The sequence below is a fragment of the Anabrus simplex genome, chromosome 2 (assembly GCF_040414725.1).
Source record: "Anabrus simplex isolate iqAnaSimp1 chromosome 2, ASM4041472v1, whole genome shotgun sequence".
Lineage (NCBI taxonomy): Eukaryota > Metazoa > Arthropoda > Insecta > Orthoptera > Tettigoniidae > Anabrus > Anabrus simplex.
The window spans coordinates 1,172,426,272-1,172,440,086 of NC_090266.1; the positions used below are offsets into that span (position 1 = coordinate 1,172,426,272).

The 13,815-nt window shown below is 41.2% G+C and overlaps 1 protein-coding gene across 1 annotated transcript in view; it reads right to left on the minus strand.

Moving 5' to 3' along the window:
• The window catches only part of rut (rutabaga), a 1,268,721-nt gene that overhangs the window by 524,887 nt on the left and 730,019 nt on the right, over positions 1 to 13,815 (minus strand). Inside the window, exon 6 of the mRNA XM_068226417.1 lies at positions 9,009 to 9,670. Coding sequence (XP_068082518.1) covers positions 9,009 to 9,599 — 591 coding nt within the window. The 5' untranslated portion in view covers positions 9,600 to 9,670. The remainder of the gene's footprint in view (positions 1 to 9,008; positions 9,671 to 13,815) is intronic.

Sequence of the window (13,815 nt, forward strand, 5' to 3'; positions counted from 1 at the left end):
GTAAAAGAGTCAGAGATTTTATGACTTCAGAAGGCTCCATTTCCAGGAGTTCTGCCATGATGTCATCTACACCCGCAGCTTTGTTGTCCTTCAACCCCTGAATAATCACGGTCACTTCTTCAATAGGTAATGAGGTAGTTGTTCTTATCTTCATCATCATCTTCGCCATCATCATCATCATCGTTCTACCACCTTCCCCACAACCTAGTGAGAACGCGGGTACGAACTGTGTTCCAGAAGTGGACTTGGTACTGTTTTAAGCTCGGTTGCCCTATGCTGCGGTGTGCAATCGATATTTCGTGTCTCTATGGTGGCTGGTGCTATGGTGCGGTGTGTTGAGTATCTACGCACAGAAGTGTATTGAGAAAGAAGAACACCCAGTCCCCTAGTCAGAGGAATTAACCAGACGGGGTAAAAATCTCCGACCCGGTCGGGAATCGAACCCGGCACCCTCTAAACCGAAGGCCTCCAAAGTGATCAGTCTTCCAAGGAGTCTGACGTCAAATTAACCACACTAATATTGGAAGTAGGCTTTGACTTCATATGCAGTGAATTTACAAAATAGGTTGTGCTTTATACTCAATAATATCTACCGAGTACAGTCATGGGGAAGACTACTCTAATTTGAATCTGCAAGAAGAAACTGCGGCACCCAAATTTACATTTGATGGTCGTCAGAAATGTGCTTCTGGGCACAGTGCATGTGAAAAATAACTGCGAAGGGATGTCTGCTCTCACAAACACACACTAAAATCAGACTGTTGGTGGATGGATCATCGATGTTTGAGCCGTCAAACTTCCGCACTCACATTCCAGAGTCGCTCAAAGCGAAAATTCGTGATTATTTAACTGTGATCAAACCTGAACCACTTTATGCCTCAGAAACACTCAATTTACATCATGAAATTGTTTAAAGGAACAATTAGAGATTAAACAAAGGAAAAACATGAGAACAATCTTTGGGCAATATATTTTGAAATATCTGAACTCACTGGTAGGTGCAATGAGACTGCTACGAATTCAATTTTTAAGCCATTTGGGAAGATTGAATAACAGCAGACTTACCCATCGAATACACAATTTTTTGCAAATCAAATGTACAAGATCAAAATGGTATTAGCAAGTACAGAAATACCTCACTGAATTAGGACCACTAAATCTGAAGGATAGTAATGTTAGCAGGAAAATTGTTCATACAAGAGGATTTGAGGAAGATAAGAAGAAACCAACACGACGTACTTGATCGGAGGAACAGAAATTAAAACAGTCAATGAAAAACAAGAACTACTTGGAAAGGAGGAAAGCTCTACAAATGTTGATTCCGCGTGGACCTAAGTGACCCATTCGCGCAGAGAAGATGAAGAACTCTGTTCCTCACATTTAATATTTTATTAATTATAATTATCAAAATTCACCTCCCATGAATATACAAACCCTGTGGATACACACAACAATCAAACCTGTAGGTTGAATTGTTTCTGAGGAAAGTGTAGCTGTGAGTAACCATACGCTCACAATATGTTCTCATCAACATTAATAATGTCTGTCTGTTACGGGAATCAATAATTATGAGTTCAAGGTAATGCTTGAAAAGGAAATAACCTCACCGCAAAAACGACAAAATTGGTGTTAACTTCTATTGTAACTAATATAAAAGAATATTGAGGTTATAAGACCATAGGATTCACACTGTATCCAGAACACCCCATCCGGCTTCCATGGAATTCCCTCGTAATATGTGAAAAACAGACGTATCTTTGTAAATTTCACGTACCTACCTCTCTGACGTAACTTTTTGCATGTGAATGATGTTCATTTGCCAAATCAGACCGGCCGACATTCAAACCCCCCCCCCCCCCCCCCACCTTCCCTTCGTATCGATACGGTACTGTGTGACCAGTTAATGGATGGGCTCATTAAAACAGATTATTTTATGTGGCGAGCATATTAAACCAAGAGTGCATATGCACACAAAAATCTGGACAGAGCATGTATTTTACTTCAGAAATTTGTACAGCCAGTTACAGAGCCTCACATAACTTATTTCCAGTAGCAACACAACTCCGATGAGCTCCATCATTCACTAGATTTGTATTTCTTTTATCAGGTACTGTATGTTATCTTCACGGCATTTTAAATCCAAGATAGTAGGTCTTTCCTAAAGAAAATAATTCTTGACGAGTCTGTATCCAAAATCTGTACTCCTAGCATCCTTCCTTCTAGAAACCTTGGAATTCGAAGAATGTACAGCTGTATAATTAAGACACGGTCGGGAGACCTATTCAATTTATAACCGTAACTACACATACACTATGTGTATGCAAGGTTTACCCTTTCCTAACTGCTTTCCATTGTGTAAAGTCGCGTTGATTACAGCATTTACCTCTAACATGAAAGGCAAGCCAGCAAAGGCACCGCTCTAGCGACAAGAACGGCCTTGGGTGTACGCAAACAGGCATTCAACTAATCAAATGCCTTTTACACGAAGAACTACGTTCGTCCTCTACATGAGCCTACAGTCAAATGCGCTGCTGTCACATTCAACTGCGCGGGCTTCACGTGTGTATTTGTGAACCAAGATATAGAAGGCTTGGGAACATGCTATAAGTGAAGTGCAGAACGATGTTTCTGATGACAACATTGTAGTTACACCAGGAACCGATGGAAATATTGGAGAAAAACATGCCAATGTCGCTGTTTGTGTGAAGCAGCAGCTTGATGCAAACAGGTTGCTTATGCGTCACACGTAATACAAAAACGACCCAGTGGTTAATGGTATTATTCTCAATCTTTTTACGTCCCACTAACTCCTTTTGGCAATTTTCGGAGACGCCGAGGTGCCGGAGTTTTGTCCCGCAGGAGTTCTTTTTACGTGCCAGTAAATCTACCGACACGAGGCTGACGTATCTGGGCACCTTCAAATACCACCGGACCAAGCCAGGATCAAACCTGCCAAGTTGGTGTCAAAAGGCCAGCGCCTCAACCGTCTGAGCCACTCAGCCCGGCTTCTTATTCTGCTTCTTCTGTTTCTTCTTCTGCTTCTTCTTATTATTCAATCCAAAATTGAGGAAAACGGACACTGACGGTGGTGATTAAACACCTGGTATTCTGAGTAGCCGCGAGTGTTTTTCCATTTGTAGTAGAAATAACGAACATGTTCCGCGAAAACGTTACAGCAAAAGTTCATGTTAGCTCATGAGCCTATAATGGTTATTCAGTTGTATGAATATAAAACAAGAGGCAAATGTATTTACGCGGTAGGCTATCTCAGCAGAAATACCTTAAAAGTTCTGAGCGTTAAATGTTATGTGAATTTTACTTAAACGATTATGCGTCAGGCAGGTGAACATGTTGAATATCCGAATTCTGCGAGATTCTCGCGGATAAGCAACAGTGGACATGCCATAACTTGGATGGAAAGACTGTAAGCTGTTGGCTGGAAAAGTGGAGAAGAAAGGAATGAGCCAGCGTACAACAAGAAACTATGGGCTCAGGATGCCCGGTAAGTGGCTTCCTCGCTTACATGTACAGTAGTAGGGGTCACCATCGCCCAGATTTTGATAAGATACTGTGCTGCATTTAATGCATCGGCCATGTAGTGTCTCCAGTTCAAGATTACCACGAATGGAATATGGGAAATAGACAAGGTAAAACACACAATTACTCAAATCTGGAGCAATAGGTAGTCGTAACTGACATCCAAAGTGCTGACGAATATAGTAGGGCAAAAGAAGATATGCCACATGAGAGAATGTATATGACAACCAGCGAGTACTGCCCTACCACGTCTGTCTCTCAAGTCTTCAGCGCAGAAGCAGGTTGGATCCTGAAAAAGCGCGACCTACGGTTATACAAAAATCAATGACGGCGCCGTAATGAGGCCTAAGGGTGATGGGTGATTTTTTTTAGAATTTGTTTTACGTCGCACCGACACACATACAGGTCTTAAGGCGACGATGGGATAGGAAAGGCCTAGGACTGGGAAGGAAGTGGTCGTGGCCTTAATTAACGTACAGTCCCAGGATTTGCCTGCTGTGAAGACTGGAAATAACGGAAAACCATCTTCAGGGCTGCCGACAGTGGGGCTCGAACCGACTATCTCCCAGATGCAAGCTCACAGCTGCGCGCCCCTAACCGCACGGCCAACTCGCCCGGTGATGTTTGTTATTGCTTTCCTTATTGGCCTGAAAGCGCGACTGACCTATGAGCTGTACCCTTCATAAAATTCAGACTCACTAGTCGTGCTCGGAATGCCACCCGGGCAACAGCCCTAGGTGGAGATCACTGGTTGATTGATTGATTGATTGATTGATTGATTGGTTAGCAGCTTCCTTACTGTCACAGACGTAAATCAGACATACTTGGGTGGAAGCTACATTTTGTTCTGGCGTGTGCCAAGTGACAGATACAAACATACACTGCAACCATTAAGAAATAACAACAGACGGCACCCTGCTACGCTAAATTCTAATACGGTTTGCTTAAACTACTATCGATTTTAAGAGACACGCGTGTTCGTATTTTGTCCCGGAAGAAATTCTTCCACATGTCGAAAGACGATGACACTGAGTTGTCGCATTTACACGCCATCAAATGCTGCCGACCTCAGCCGGGATGGAAACCGCTATCCGAGCAATAGAAGGACACTGTCTAAACAACTGTACCGCTGAGGTCGGACACAACACTGACACCTTGGTTTAACTGTGCCATGGCGACCTTAGAACTGCAGTCAGAGACAGTGAGTTAATACGATATAATAATAATAATAATAATAATAATAATAATAATAATAATAATAATAAAACTTTAACGGTAAAATGAACCCTGCACCAAGGGGTAAATGAAATGGCGTATGACTTTTAGTGACGGGAGTGCCCGAGGACATGTTCGGCTCGCCAGGTGCAGGTCTTTTGATTTGACACCCGTAGGCAACCTGCGCGTCGTGACGAGGATGAAATGATATTGAAGACGACACATACACCTACTCCCCGTGCCAGCGAAATTAACCAATTATTGTTAAATTTCCCGACCCTGCAGGAAATCGAACCCGGGACCCCTGTGACCAAAAGCTAGCAAGCTAACCATTTAGCCATGAAGCTGGACTCCAAGGGGATGCCATTTCCGTACAGAGCATGAAGGTCCCTGAAGGAGAGGGTATGGCTATCGGTAACCTCAGCACAAAGTAAAAGCAGTCCAGCTTGTAGTTCTACTTTTCATTTTAAAAAATCCTGCGTGCATTGGTCGGAATTCGAACCGCGGCCGCCTTGATAAGATAATTATTATGATTGTTGTTTAAAGGGGCCGAACAGTTAGGTCATCGCCCCCTAATGGTACGAGGTGCAACGAAAAGAAACGATAATTAAAACTTCAAAACGTATCCACTGACTAAAGTATAAAACGAATGACGCTGAATCCAAAACAATCAGTGGATCCAATTCGCAAAGCCTTCTTTTCTGAGATGATGCTTGTTATAAAAAGGGGTCCAAAATCCAGGTCACTGGCCCCTAATAATAGTACTAATCACTGGTAAAGCAGAACCATGGTGTTCCTCCCATAGTCTTACTGAAATGGCGTATGGCTTTTCAGTGCCGGGAGTGTCCGAGGACAAGTTCGGCTTGCCAGATGAAGGTCTTTTGATTCGACTCCCGTAGGCGACTTGCGCGTCGTGATGAGGATGAAATGATGATGAAGACGACACGTACACCCAGCCCCCGTGTCAGCGAAATTAACCAATTATGGTTAAATTTCCCGACGCCGCCGAGAATCGAACCCGGGACTCCTGTGACCAAAGGCCAGAACGCTAACCATTTAGCCATGGAGCCGGACTAATCACAGATAACGTAGACTGAAGGTGTTCCTCCCATGGTGGTACTAATCACAGGAAATTCAGATCCATGGTATGCCACACGCAATGGCACCACTCGCAGGCAACCCATACCCATGGTGTTTCTCGCATAGCGGGACTAATCCCGGGCGCCGGTATTCCCGTGGTGTTCCTCACAAAGTGGAACTAATCACAGAACACCTATACTCTTGGTGCCGCTCACCTGGTAGTACTTATCATAGCAAGCCTTGATAAGAGCCAGTGACGACTTCACTGGGCTATCACGCCCCAGCGCTAAGTGGTTAGCCCAATGAGAGCCGTTATCCCTAGGAATTAACTTGGTAGAAATCTCTTTTCTAAATTTCTGTATTTCCTGGCGGGGAATCGAACCCTCATTCAGGTTAACAGAGCATAGTTTTATCCTACCGACTGCGCAGCTCTATCGAGTAAAGATTGCGGAAGTAAAACTGAGACGATCATTAAACACTGAGAAAAATTCAGATTACGCAAGATGCCAAAAAAGTCACGTAGGCCTACACTGAACTGCTATGTTTTTATGAGAATAGAGGCGATGATCTTATGTGCCTTACTGTACCGTACTGTAGGAAGGTCCATTTTCCTTTATACTTTACCACAGGAAAATAAACACAACGAACATTGTTCTGATGGAGTGCACATCCATGCGTGGCTGGGAGGCGTGACCGGTCTTAAGGAGAATAATAGGTAAGAAGAGCATTGTGGCATACAAGGTATTACTCGCGCAGCGACCATATTCTAAATTCGAATTGCAGCGTGGAAAATGTTTTAATAATAATAATAATAATAATAATAATAATAATAATAATAATAATAATAATAATAATAATAATAATAGACTAATAATAATAATAATAATAATAATAATAATAATAATAATAATAATAATAATAATAATAATAATAATAGACTAATAATAATAATAGACTAATAATAATAATAATAATAATAATAATAATAATAATAATAATAATGTTACTTGCTTTAATTCCTACTAAACTACTTTTACCGGGCGAGTTGGCCGTGCGCGTAGAGGCGCGCGGCTGTGAGCTTGCATCCGGGAGATAGTAGGTTCGAATCCCACTATCGGCAGCCCTGAAGATGGTTTTCCGTGGTTTCCCATTTTCAAACCAGGCAAATGCTGGGGCTGTACCTTAATTAAGGCCACGGCCGCTTCCTTCCAACTCCTAGGCCTTTCCTATCCCATCGTCGCCATAAGACCTATCTGTGTCGGTGCGACGTAAAGCCGCTAGCAAAAAAAAGTACTTTTACAGTTTTCGGAGACGCCGAAGTGCTGGAATTTAGTCCCGCACGAGTTATTTTACGTGCCAGTAAATCTACCGACACGAGGCTGACGTAGGCCTGTTTCAGCACCTTCAAATACTACCGGACTGAGCCAGGATCGAACCCCCCAAGCTGGGGTCAGGAGGCAGCGCCTCAACCGAGTGAGCCATCGTCCGGCCGAAATAAAGTTTTTTTTTCTTAGGAAAGTACAGTACTCAAGTCTTCGAAACCGTGCACTTGGGATTTATTTATCGAATACTGCATTGTTTAATTTAATAGAAAATGCGCAATTATTCAGTATGGAATTGCAATTATTCAGTATGGAATTCATTATTCAGAATTTAATTTGATTCCTTTCGCAAACACAGATTAAACTACAGATTAAATTGGCTACATTTTTTATTCCATGCCTGCACGTGCTCCACAGCACGACAAAAAAACACATAACTCGTAACAAATGTGTCTCGACCAGACGCAGTGAATGAGGATGCTCGTCAGGGGTGTGTCTAATGGATCAAGTTACTTTCATTTAAATAGTTTAAACTTCTCAAAGCTACTACTTCATTCAATAATACGGTAATTTAGGAAAACATATTTGAATTAGGCCGTATATGCACAGTTTAAGGTTATGTTTCTAGAGCACAGTTACCCATACTTTTCTTTTCCGCGGCACACTTAGTTTAGGACCATATTTTCGAGGCAGATTTCTTTAAAGTTATTATATCAGACCAATAATTCGTAATGATGATTCAAAGATTTCTACTGAATTTAATTTAGAACTAAACAATGGATCCAGACTCAGATAACAAACTGCGTTTACAATCTTATTACAAAACGTACAAGGAATCGCAAACCAAGTAAGAAAATATTATTAATTGAATCATCAGCGTAGTGGTCAGCCTTCGGTTAAGAGAGTCCAGGGTTAGATTTTTGGCCGCGTCGGGAATTTTAGCCGCATCTGGTTAATTCCTTTAGCTCGGGGACTAGATGTTTCTGTTCGTCTTAATATGCATCTTCACTTACACACACCACATCACGAACCGCCACAGATACCCGCTATAGCGAATATATCCCTTCATATGGGGTTGATGTCACGAAGGGTAACCGGCCGTAAAACTGGGCTTAATCTACGTCTAGTGCCGACCTCAATTGGGAAAAAGGCCAAGAAAAAGAAGAACAAGAATTCTGGCAATATTGAAACCGCCATGAGAAGCAGTTGAATATGTTCGCGTTAACCAGTTCCCGACTCGAATAACAGTGGTTCTTTTTAACCCAGATTTAAAAAAATTTGCCGCAATTCCGTACAGAATGACTGTTCAAGAACCTATAAGCTACTCTACGTATATATGCTCGATAGCTGCAGTCGCTCATGTGCGTCCAGTATCTAGTATTCGAGAGACAGTGGGTTCGAACCCCACTGTCGGCAGCTCTCAAGATGGTTTTCCGTGGTTTCCTATTTTCACACCAAGCAAATGCTGGCTGAGGCTGTACCTTCATTAAGGCCACGGCCGCTTCCTTGCCGCTCCTAGCCCTTTCATGCCCCATCGTCGCCATAAGACCTATCTGTGTCGGTGCGACGTAAAGCAGCTTGTTGGAAAAATCTATGTATAACGGATACCGTTAGGATTAGAATTTGCGGGACCTTTGGTAGACGGGCAACATCAACAATCAAGAGAACGAGATACTGGCCATCATAATCCAGGTACAGATGCCGTAATATTGTATAATATAATATGTTTCATACATCGCTGAAATTGCTGAACTACTGTTTTCTGGCCGCTATTATGAAATTAACAGTATAAAACATGGTTGAATATGAGTTCATCAATGAAGTTCATTAGAAAACAGATCGTCAAGAACTTACCTGTTGCCACGTTAGGTAGGGAAACTCCCGGGCGAGTACTGCAGCGACCACCAGATGTACAAGTGGTAAGGCGATACCGAAGACAGCTGCAACCCACGTCTTGAGTGGCATCATAGCATAGGCTAGGAACACAACGAACACTACCTGCCACACCCCTTCTGCGATTACCCGTCGAGTTTCCACTCGTAAACCAGAAGGAGGTTCCTCGCTCGCAACGGGCCCTAAAGGCAACGCCACCGCACAGAACGTAGAACAAAAGAAAAGGATTGCATAGCATACCCAAAGTAGGTAAGCGTCTTGCATTAGTCGAGTGTTGAGGAATGCTAGTAGTAAGGCAAACAGAAGACAGTGCAGACAATGATAAATGTTCTGCGCTGTTGGCGCCTGAGCATAGGCTAGGCTGAGATTAGCTAACACTCCAGTTAACACCACGAAGAGCGCTACTACACTTGCCACCGATGAATGTTGCAGTTTAAATATGTAACGTTGATATAACAGCTCCAATTCATCGTTCTCAAAGCGATGCCTGTTCAGAAGGCGCGACAAAGCGAGCTTGCGATGGGAGTTCATTGCCTTCACACTGTGATCCATCTTTCTTCACAACCTGATAACGTCCAGGAAGAATCGTTTAGTTTCCACTACCGTAACTGGACCATCGCAATCTGGAACAGAAGAAAAAGACACTGATAAGTTCAAGAGATATTAGTCACAACGAAACAATGCATGAAGCTTTCATCAAAATAAACACACATGAAACAAATGATAAATGTACTCGTATTTGGTATTGGTTTAATCTTTTTCGTTTGCTAAGTATACAGGCCTACATACAGATTATATTCCAGCTGCTCATGTACAGTTTCTTGGAAAACAATGTTCCAGACAACCTGCTTCTTCGTATTTCATGTGAAATACCAACGTTAGCTAAACGCTCGTTAAGGTAAGATATTCTGCCCTTGAGGAGATGGACAAGCGATTTTTTGCACATGACACAGGATAGTTACAATACAATAAAAGGGCATGGCGCAACAGTTCATTAGGGTCTTGGCTTGCTGAGGTGACTGCTACCCAGTCGGACGGCCCGCAGATACTAGGGTATTATGCGCTTAGCGTAACGGCTACCTCCCCGTATTGCTTGCGTTTCTTGACTGGGCCCTCTGTCTCTCGAACCAACCGCTCCTTCGTTGGTCTAACGAGGCTGCGTGAACGCCGTTCCAGCACTCAGTCCAGAATTAAAATCCCTAGACTGGTCGAGAATCGAATCCGGGGTCTCTAGGTAGGAGGCAGAAACGCTACCCCTACGCTACAGGGATGGTGAAGAGTTACGATACATCAGTTTATTATTTTAAATGAAATATGTCTAGCCTCTGCACTGCGACTGTTACTACGAAAAATATACAATATACACAGTACGCATCTACGACACACACATGGAAGAAAACATGAAAGAAGAAAAATATTTACATTTAAAATGACTTACACATACAAGAAGGAAATATAATCTGCAATTACCAAATGTGCAGAACAGGATAGTAGGAATACTGTCTATGAGGTGTCCATAATATGTCTACGAATTTCACTAGCTGATTACTGGAATGCATCGACCATGCCACTAATTTATTTCATTCAGGGATCTTGTTTTGTTAATTATTATTATTATTATTATTATTATTATTATTATTATTATTATTATTATTATTATTATTATTATTTGTCTTTATTATATCATCCGTAATTGGGGACGTATTTACAGTTAATAATAAATAAACAAATCAAATGAAATATGGAGTACATATGCGTTGGAATGAGTTGGCTGTCATAGTTTGCGAGATCATCATCTGTAAAGATTCAGTTATGCTATCACGCTGAGGAACTGCGTGAGTAACGAGAGGGTACGCCGGCTTATCTAACTGCTCAAGTTTCCCTGTAAATAAAAATTTATGTTCGTCAATTTAGGGTTAATGCAACTTTAAAGTTTTTCAGTCTGTCGAAGCACTACGTGCAACACACGTAACACTATATCATACATGTAATGAAAAAATAATGATCAAAGAATGACATGATTCGTTTTACAAGAACATCCTCAGATTCATTCAAATCAATTTTAACCATACGTATATTGAACCCTTGAACTTACCATTCCATCGTCGGTCGGCCACGGCTGCTACAGTAGAACAATCTAGAACTCTTAAATCATGGGTCGTTGCGGGAATAAATTCGGTCACGATCTTAACCAAACGATGGGGTTCAGAAGAGAGCCTAACTACTTGAAATGAGGAGCAAAATGTGCTTACTAACTTTTATTAAATTGAAATAGCACGACAACATTATTAATTTAATATACATTCTTGAAATTAAAAAAAATGAATTATTTATTATTGAATGTTTCAAACACAGTCACATTGCATAGCGTTGATTTATTTCTTACAATATCGAAGAGTTGCTTCAGAGAAGTTAGTACATTAGTGGACAGCGAAACTGAAAAACTGAAAAAGGGAAGACCTGAAAACCGGGCACCTATTATTCCAAACGAGAACAGAGTTAATCCACACGATCCGTGGAAAATCTGACTTTCAACAAGTAGAACGCCTGATTTTCTCTCAATTAAGGTTATCCACCTGTCGAATACCCTTTACGGATACGGAACACCCGCCGAATGGACCCTTAATCGAACCAAATTGACTATCAGTTGCTTTGGATAGGTTGCGAAATATTATGGGAAAGCATGGTGTTCACTACGAGTTAACAGCATCATTCACAATTGAAATAAAATTCCACCATGTATTTGTCATTCATGACACCCTTAAGTGATAAGGTAATCCCGATGCTAAATGTGCATCACCCAAACAGCTGTTCGGAAGGAACCAACAACAACATGATCCGTGAGGATCTTACGTTATGTCGTTCTAAAGGAACAAAACTGCGAAATGCAGGAAACACTTATTCATCATGCATTTAGAAGAAATGCGAAACACTGAAGTTAATTAAGAAGTGGAAAGTCACTTGAAGAGTATTATTATTGAACCGATCTTCAGGTTAGAAATGGTTTTGTTACGCTTAATAAAATTACCAATCCACATTGAAAAATATTACAACTTTAAGGAATTCTTTCCCTTGAAAAACAATGACTACCATTACAGATCTATCTATTTATTGTCTGTCCCAACACACTACTTATAAAGTAATTACTTAATCAAATTCAACTACGAATAAAATGAAAGTACGACAAAGATTGAAAATAAAATAGTGTTACTGGCTGACGAATCGAAACCGCATTCGCAACTCAAGTCTCACACTAATACACTGAGTGTCAATATGCACACTATCAAAACGAAACGGACGTCAAAACGACAAAACAATTAAGTCCTTAAAATAAAATAACATATCGAAGTCATTAAAACTCAACACGCACGGAGAATTACAGTAAAAATATTTAATCTCCATCAGGTCGATATCCAACATTTGGGCAACCCTCATTCGCCGACAGCGGCCCCGTTATCTTAAGGAACACCAACAGGTGTTGGAGCTACGCACTAGTTGGCCTCATCATTACCGATCTGACCCTCTTCATAATTTATATTTTACTGTAGGTACTACCTTCGTCCAGGCCACTTCGCAAAAACAAAAGAAACATCTAATCTAAGACGTGAGTGTGTACAGCTGACATCTCAGACCTATCGTCGGGCTCACTTAAAATCTGTACATCCTAACACTAATCTCTATGTACATGATACCTTCCAAATTCTATCGTCGGGCGTGAACTAGGACGTCTCATCATCAGTAACTCCAAGGATAACATGTGACGTCCTAAATCTATCGTCGGGCGTCAAAAATGGGTCGTACTACGCATCCCTTAACATATCAGGCGAACTAGCAATTTCAGACAAACTCTGACATTTCAATACTAAACATGGTCAGACTAATAACACACAACGGAACAACGTCTCTTACTATTAAATGAATGCAAGTCGAAAAATACAGTAAGTCTCTACCTCGTTACAATACGTGAACTCGAAAATAAATATACGTGACGAACAATTCTCCACCTCAAACACAATCTCAGCCTGTGCAATGAAGTTTTAGGGAAGCAATGATAATTCCCAACACACGTCTACCATTTAGTGGATGCCTTCAAAATAATAATCATCACTACCGCATTAGAAAGTCTCAAATCGCCTATCGTCAATTCCAACTATTTATATCAATGACATATCCAGTGAACGAAATTCAATACAACACCAACCATGTGTTCTAAGTGCTCTTTTATCCTTGAGGTCACATTATCTTAATATTCATACGGGCTTTACGTGACAAGTCACTGGACGTTTACTACCAAGATTTTTAACCTTTTACTAGAGTCGTTTTCACTTGGGATCTTACTAGAAATCTACGATGCTTCACACAGTAGTCGTCTCAAATTTCGGATTGGTAGCGGAAAACACTACAGCCTGTCTCAATACAGCCTGTTTCCTAAATACTTCCTCGGCAAAATATAGCCTGTCTCAAACTCATTCTCCTCGCCTTATCCCAGCGGTATCACTTTAAATCCAGGCTTCATTTCATCTTCAATATTCCTATCCCCCTCATCTCCACATACATATACATTCTTCGCTCTCAATCCTTTTTTCTTATATTTCCAAGACCCTTTTTCATAATTCAATCCTCTGGTGAAAACAACAACTGTTATAAAACACACCTCTTCATAATTTACTGTTATTAAGATTTTCGGACCTCGAGAATCCAAGAACACACCGCGATTTTTCTCGTATCATTGATATACACGATGTCCCAAAATTTTACTTCCCATGAA